The sequence below is a fragment of the Neomonachus schauinslandi genome, chromosome 3 (assembly GCF_002201575.2).
Source record: "Neomonachus schauinslandi chromosome 3, ASM220157v2, whole genome shotgun sequence".
Classification (NCBI taxonomy): Eukaryota; Metazoa; Chordata; class Mammalia; order Carnivora; family Phocidae; genus Neomonachus; species Neomonachus schauinslandi.
This window is the reverse complement of record NC_058405.1, coordinates 179728239-179736094: the sequence shown is the minus strand read 5'-3', so window position 1 is coordinate 179736094 and position 7856 is coordinate 179728239. Positions and strand designations below refer to the sequence as shown.

Below are 7856 nucleotides of genomic sequence, written 5' to 3'. Positions count from 1 at the left end.
GGGGGTGCGAGAGAGAAAAACCCGCCTCTTGCGAGTAGAGCGAGGAAGAGGGGGGGAGAGGCTCCGAGTTCCGCTTCCTGAACGGCGGTGGGTAGAGAAGGTTGGCGCGGGGAAGGCCGGCGGGACGCGCGCTCCGGGCCCCCGCGCGAGCGGCGCGGCAGGCGATGGCGGGCGAGCGGACCCGCAGGTTCACCCGGAGCCTGCTGAGACCCGGGCAGGCGGCCGAGCTCCGGCACAGCGCCGCGTCCGCCGCCGCGGTGGCCGTCAGCAGCCGGCAGCAGCAGCGGGTGAGTGTGGGGCGTCCTCCGCTCCTTCCCGCGCGCCCGGGGCGCCACGGGGCCCCGAGCCTGGCCTCCCTGAGCGCCCAGTGCGTCCCTTCCCGCGTCCCCTCCGCGAGGCAGCGCCACCGACGCTTCCTGGCCAGGGGCGCGCGCGGGGGGACCGGGGACACTCAGAAATGCAGAGCGTGGGAGACGACGTGTGTGGGTTTGGGGGCTGGGGAGGTGGCGGGAATGCCTCGCGAGTCACATCGGCGCTAGGTTGAGGGGTGCCAGTGACCTGGGGGGTAGGGGGGTCTACGGGAAGGAACCCCGCTGTCCTCAGGTCTGCGCGTGTCCCTCACCCCTGGCGACTGGTGCGCAGCGAGGAAGGGATGTGACCCTGAGGTCCTCGCTCCGGCTGAAGCTGGGAGCCCCGCGTTAACGCTATCGCAGAAACAAATGTCCTTCGCACCACCCTCCGTCCACGCGGTAAAAAGCCACAAACCACTTTATATGCCTCCAGAAAGGGCCCGGGGAACCGGCTGGAGGAGACGTGGGTCATTAAGTATCCAGTGGTTTACAGTATTTTTCTAAGATGTTCACGGGGTTCTCCCGCCAAGATCGCTTTACTGGTTACTTCCTCGTTGAAACGCCTTCTAAGTTCTGGGTGATTTCCGCGGGAAATCCCTGGGGCAACAGCCAGCCATTCCGTCCGATGCCCAAATCCTATCCGTGTGTCTCCAGATGCTCACAAGTTCCAGTAGGTGTCACACTGCAGGGTGGAAGTGTCAGGAGAGAAAAAAAATAAAAAATAAAAAAATCAACTCTGGAGGGAATGGGGAGCGAGTGGGCAGAATGCTACAGTCAGACGTGGGCTCAACAGCCGCACTCTTGGCCTGCCTCTGCTGGACCGGAATCCCACGCTGTGGGTTTCATTTTCCTTATTGCCAGGAAATATCATTAGGAATTAAACGGCTTCTTTTAAGAGTGTCAAAGAAAGTGTTACTCTTGCCAGTCACCCACGAAGAGGGAGCCAAGAGCTGCCCGGAGCCAGTTCCCACAGCCAGGACTTTTCTCTAAAGCCAGAGGTCGGAAAGTTGAACAGAACGGAAGCTAATTGCCTGGCAGAGGGAAGAGGCATCAGATGTCCAAAAGGGTGGGGGTGATTGGAGTGTGGCCAGGGTTGGTGGCCAGGGTGCCTTCTCTTTTCCTTACCCCTGGCTGCACTCCGCAGTTACCCAGAGGTGATTCAACTGTTCGCCAACCCTGTGCCAGGGGCTGCCGGTGGTTCGGATATCAGCATGCACAATTTCAGGGCAGGAAGGATAAACTGTCAGAAAGGACATTTGGGGTGGAGGGGAGGAAGGTTCAATTCGAGTAAAAGTAGACATAATAAGAAAATCTTCAAACATACATAGAAAATAAATTTTACTTTGGAATGATCAGTCCGCTTTGTGGATTTGTCATTCCCTCCCATTAACTTTACAGTAACGTTATTTTGCAGATTTGTTTTATTGAATCTCTGGACCGATCTGGTAGAGAAGTGCAGAGAAATAAGTAGCATGCACTTGGAATGAACAGCTCTAAACGTTGTTTTTGATTTTTGTTTTGTTTTTAAGGGGGTTCTTCTGAGTTTTGTGGTGCTAGAATTTCTATAAAGAATTTGTGTTCTAGATACACGCACGTTATTTACTCCGAATTTATGTCAGGCTTGAGATCCTAGGGTATCTTGTCAAAATGAATAAGCTCAGTGTCTTACAAAGAGTCGGGGGAGGAGCCGACTCACTGGCAAAGGTGTCCCTGCCTCCCTCCCCTCACTTCAGCACCTTGGCCAACACTCCTGAATTAGCTTTTGCCAAGACATTTCACTGGATCTTACACATCTAGTCAGGCAGTTTGGGCAGCGATTTTGGCAGCAAGAAGACACGTGCTTTGAATTTCATTCTATCAGGTAACTCTTAAAAGGAAACAGGAAGGTGATGAGTTCTCTGAGTTGGCACCCACACTCAGTAGGATTCTGTGGAGCAGAGCATCGCCTTTGAACCTAAGACCTTCTAATTGGACTATGTGTGGAGACTAATCCTGGCTTACGTGATCCAATCCCTTAAGATCCTTTATGTTTGTTACTTCGAGTCCTCAAATCCTGGTTGTCAAGGGAGAATGTTAATAGGATAGGGGAAGAAGATTATGGGTAGCCCACTGCAATACAGTCAAGTAGAATTGTGTGTATTGGAGCAAGCTGTCATATATTGAAGAACATTTGAAAGACACTAGAAGGTTCTATTGAGAAAAACTGTCTCGCTGCTAGATTCATACAGTGCCCTTTCTAAAAACCCTGTTTGGGGGACCCAAATTCTCCAGAATGTTACAGAGAGATTGTTGTAGTGTTGGACCTCTGCTCTATCCAATAAGAATAGACAAGGTTGTCAGATTAACAAGGTAATTACGAGTTGCAGACTCTGAGAATGGGATATGTGTATAATATATACATCCTCTTACACACACATACACATAGGATAGGAAGGCTTCAAAATGTGTGTGGCTTATGGAGAACACAGAGCAAAGAGATGCTGAGTGAGAGCAGCTGACTAGGAGGCCAACTTTGAGGGCAGTTGCTGAAGAAAGTAGAGCTATAAGCCAGAGCAAACTTGATTTCAGTTTTAACCCAAGGCACCGTGGCAGGCTCCCGTGCAGGCAAAAACCTCACCTGGGCCAACTTTATTTTGCATCCCTCTTAAGAACAATTAGGAAGAGATATCCACACTCCCACGCTCACTGCAACATTTTCACCATAGCCAGGATACAGAAACATGCCTAAATGTCTGTTGAGGGATGACTGGATAAAGAAAATGTGGTATATATCCCAACCTTAAAAAAGAAAGAAATCCCGCCATTGGAGACACAGATGAACCTAGAGGACATTATGCTCAGTGAAAAGTCAGACACAGAAAGATGAATACTGCATGGACTTACTTTTATGTGGAATCTAAAATAGTAAATTTCACAGAAGGAAAGAGTAGAATGGGGGTTACAGGGGTAGGAGGTAAGGAGGTGGGGGGATGAAGAGATGGTGGTCAAAGACTACAAAGTTTCAGTTACACAAGATGAATGATTTCTATCCAATGAAAAGCATAGTTGACAATACTGGATTGAATACTTGAAAGTAGCTAAGAGGATAGATTTTTAGTAAAATCTCAACACACACACAGTGGTAACCATGTAGGGGTGGTGGTTAAGTTATTTAACTTCATCCTGCTGATCTTTTCACAATGTAAACATGTATCAGAACATCAAGTTGTACTCCTTAAATATATACAATTTTTATATGTCACCGCATTTCAATGAAGTTCTTAAAAAGGAAAAAACAGCAATAATAATAATACATAACAGTTATGAACAAAGTCATATATTTTAAAAAGAGAAATATTTGCTCCTTAGTGATTCTAAAATTTTTTCATGGAAAACAAATGAATCACAACTCATGCTGAGGCCCATCTCAGGATCGAATAGAGTTTAAGTAATTTCCAGACACCCCATTCATGGTAGACCCACAAAGCAAGCTTCTTTAGAGCAGAATCTCAGCTGAAAATGATTAGAAACATTTCTTCCATGTCAATGGGAGAGTTTTATTGAGTGTTTTCTTACTTTGGTTGAATATACATGCCATGTTGGCCTCAAAGTTGTAATGCCACTAATTAGAAATTCTTTACAGGAAGCTATTCTTTTAAAATGTATGAAGTGTATTTGTATTTTTGCGTGAATTAGTTCATTTATATAGTTTTCTATAATTCATTAAACTATAAACCTAGGATTTGTACACTTTTCTGCATACATGTTTGATAGCATTTCAAAAGAAAAATGATGACTTTTCTGCTGACACCACATTCGGTCTGTCACTTTGAGAGAAATAGAGCTTGTTATGGAACGTGGTGGCATGAGTCAGAGAAATGGAAGACTGAGGAACAAATAATCATCTGGTCAACTTTTACCTAAAGCCTCTTATGTATTTCCCAGATGGGAACCACTTTATTTACATGCACTCTTGAATGCATTTATGACATTTACTCTGTTGTTACACAAAAATTCCTCTGCAAGTCATTATTGCATTGTAACTAACTTTATTAGCTTCTTTTTTTATTATTATTAGCTTCTTTTTTATTTATTTTTATTTATTATTGAAGTACAAATGACATACAATGTTACATTCATTTCAGGTGTGCAACACAGTAATTCTACAATTCTACACATTACTCAGTGCTTACCATGACAAGGGTAGTCACCATCTGTCACCATACATTATTACAATGTTATTGACTGTATTTCCTATAGTACTTTTCATCTCTGTGACTTATTTCCTTTATAACTGGAACTTTGTGCTTCTTACTCCCCTTCATCTATTTCATCCATACAATAATCCAACATCCATACAGCAACCCAACAAAGACCCCTCTGGTAACCACCAGTTCGCTCTTTGTTTATAAGAGGCTTTTGTCTTTTTGTTTGTACATTTGTTTTGTTCTTTAAATTCCACAAATAAGAAATCATAAGGTATATTTGTCTTTTTCTGGCTTATTTCACTTACCATAACACCTGCTAGGTCTATTCCTGTTGTTGCAAATGGTAAGATTTCGTCCTTCTTTTTATGGCTGAGTAATATTCCACTATATATATAGTGGAATATTATATATATATCTCACATCTTCTTTATCCATTTGTCTGTGGATGGATGCTTGGATTGCTTCCATATCTTGGCTTTTGTAAATAATGCTTCAATATACATCGGGTGCCTATCTCTCTTTGAATTTGTGTTTTCATTTTCTTTGGGTAAATACCCAGTAGTGGAATTACTGGATCATGTGGTATTTCTGCTTATTAACTTCTTTTAAAGAGGAAACGTCCTCCCAGAAGTGATTGTACTTACCCGGTATGGGCGTACGCAGAAAGCATAAAGGGTAAGTGGTTGAGAAAGGGCAGTATTGACTTCAGTAATCACAAAAATTCCATACACTCACTTTCCTTTGACATTTTGTAACTTCTTCTGTCCTCCAATCATACTACTTTTGATAGTTTAGGGAGCTTTGAATAAGAAGCAGAACCTCTGACAGACCAAAGATCTTCAGTTGAGAAGTAATGTCTGTAAACATGTTTACAGGAGCAGAAGGAAGAATTTCCTCTCCTCTGAACTTCATGATATGTAAATGGTTGAGAGTAGGAGGGGCTTCAAACACTTGTGTGGGAGATACTAGAATTTCCAAAAAGTCATATGCTGGGAGTAAGAGTGAGTGATAGATGCAGAAAGTGATAATGAAAAGAGAACACTTGTCTTAATGTCTGCAGCTCGGGCTCAAGCAGGATGTGGAGCGAAGGTCTGTCTGTTGGGTACCCACAGCACAGTCTCATTTGGTTTGGTTTTTTTTTTTTTTTTAACGATTTTATTTATTTATTTGAGAGAGAGACTGAGAGAGAGAGAGCATGAGAGGGGGGAGGGTCAGGAGGGTCAGAGGGAGAAGCAGACTCCCTGCCGAACAGGGAGCCCGATGCGGGACTCAATCCCGGGACTCCAGGATCATGACCTGAGCCGAAGGCAGTCGCTTAACCAACTGAGCCACCCAGGCGCCCAGGTTTGGTTTGGTTTTGACAGGGTTCTTCATAACAAGGCTGTTTACACTTTAGCAGAAATCATAATCACACGGCTTATGTTGTTTGTGTTCCTTCATGAGGAACGTCCCTGGCATGGTGAAGAAGTCAACACTTAGTTTACAACATCAAGGTTGAATGTTATTGATTATATCAACTACTACTGTTTTTCCTTGCTTCTCAAGTGCATTGCAAAAGTGACTTTGAAGATAAACAGTAACAACAGGGCATCCAGACAACTTCTAGATGGGTCCAAAAACAAAAAAAAAAAGAGTGTGGTTCTTGGCTGTCTTCTTCTTCACATCGATTTTCCCTGAAGCTTCGCAAAGAGAAAGAGCAGTAATACATGTGTCAGGATAAACCACTGATGGAGAACCCACGAAGTGCCTGGCATGGAGTTCTGTGTGTAATTCTCAGAGCCATCCTATGAGGATGTTATTATTGTTACAAATTACAGAGGAAGCCATTGAGACTCAGAGGGTTAAAGACCTCACCTAAGTTAAAGAACCTCTCTTGCATCCTAAATAGTAACTAGCAGAGCGTTACCTTCCAGTTCTGTAGTGGTTTCCAGCAGCATCTCTAAAGTGGAAGGCATGAGGAGTTGAGTTTGCTTGATGTTGCACTCTGATTGTTAGCTCTACCTAAGGAAGTGGAACTCTGTCCTTCCCATTGATAATTGAGAATACCTATCAGTGCCCACTCCAGCTTTCCTCTGAGGTTAGAAGCCAGAGAAGAAGCTGTTCCAAGTACCCATAATAATGTTAAACCCTCTTACGGCAACCAGAGCTTAGTTGTTAAGTCCTTCAAATATAAACTTGCTCAGCCATCGCTATGCTATCTATCTGGCAAAGCCAAAAACATATTGTGAAAAAGGGTGGGGTTATTTCTTCTCCAGTCTACTTCTGACTAGGACAGGCTACTTCTCCATCTCAATCACTTCACCCCACTCCAACAAGTGCCTGAAATTTTCCAGTGCATCACGTGTCCTTGAGCACATATTTTCATTTAACTAGGTTGCGTGGCGATTCTTTTTTCATCCACTTTCTTAGTCAAAGGAGTTATTCGAAGTGTCTTAACAAAGATGCGTATAAGGCAACAATAAAAAGTATAGTGAGTTAGGGGGTAAATAGCAATATTAGCAACAACAAAAAAGCAATATTAGGAAAGTTAGATGTTGTCAAGAGTAGGTTAATGGAGAAGGATTAGTGAATACAGTGCATAACCATTAAGTCCTACAGTCTTGCTAAGACTGTTTCCTAGCAGCCAAGTCAAAAAGGAAAACGTGATCAGCCATGAGATTAAGAGGTCTGCAGTGTAAAAGAAAATAATTTGCTCTATACGTGTTTGACTTTAACTTATACTGAGACTCAAGAGACAAGGCATTTTTTTTTTCTGTGATTTCTCATTCAGGGCAGTATAGAGTCACCTGGGAGCTTGTTAGAAATGCAGAGTCCCTAGGGGCGCCTGGGTGGCTCAGTCGTTAAGCGTCTGCCTTCGGCTCAGGTCATGATCCCAGGATCCTGGGATCGAGCCCCGCGTCGGGCTCCCTGCTCTGCGGGAAGCCTGCTTCTCCCTCTCCTGCTTCTCCGTCTCCCACTCCCCCTGCTTGTGTTCTCTCTCTCACTGTGTCTCTCTCTGTCAAATAAATAAATAAAAATCTTTAAAAAAAAAAAAAAGAAAGAAATGCAGAGTCCCAGTCCCCATGCTAAATCTACTAGACGAGAACATGTATTTTAACAAGATCCTCTGGTAATTTATAAACATATTAACATTTGAGAAACACAAAAAATAAGCTACAACTGTAGCCATAATTTTGCAGTATATTGTCTGTCAAAGGCAATTGTGTGAGGCTCCAATACAGTATAGTTTATTCCGTGACTCTTGGAAAAAGTTGCTTGAGGCAAAAATAAAGTTTAGATCACCTAGAAATGTATGAAAATGGGATTGGTTCCTTGCTAA

The 7856-nt window shown here is 43.6% G+C and overlaps 1 protein-coding gene across 1 annotated transcript in view; it reads left to right on the top strand.

Moving 5' to 3' along the window:
• Positions 1-164: 164 nt before the first annotated feature.
• DOCK10 (dedicator of cytokinesis 10) overlaps positions 165-7856 on the top strand; it is a 252381-nt gene continuing 244689 nt past the window's right edge. Inside the window, exon 1 of the mRNA XM_021682949.2 lies at positions 165-287. Within this exon, the coding sequence (XP_021538624.1) occupies positions 165-287 (123 nt within the window). The remainder of the gene's footprint in view (positions 288-7856) is intronic.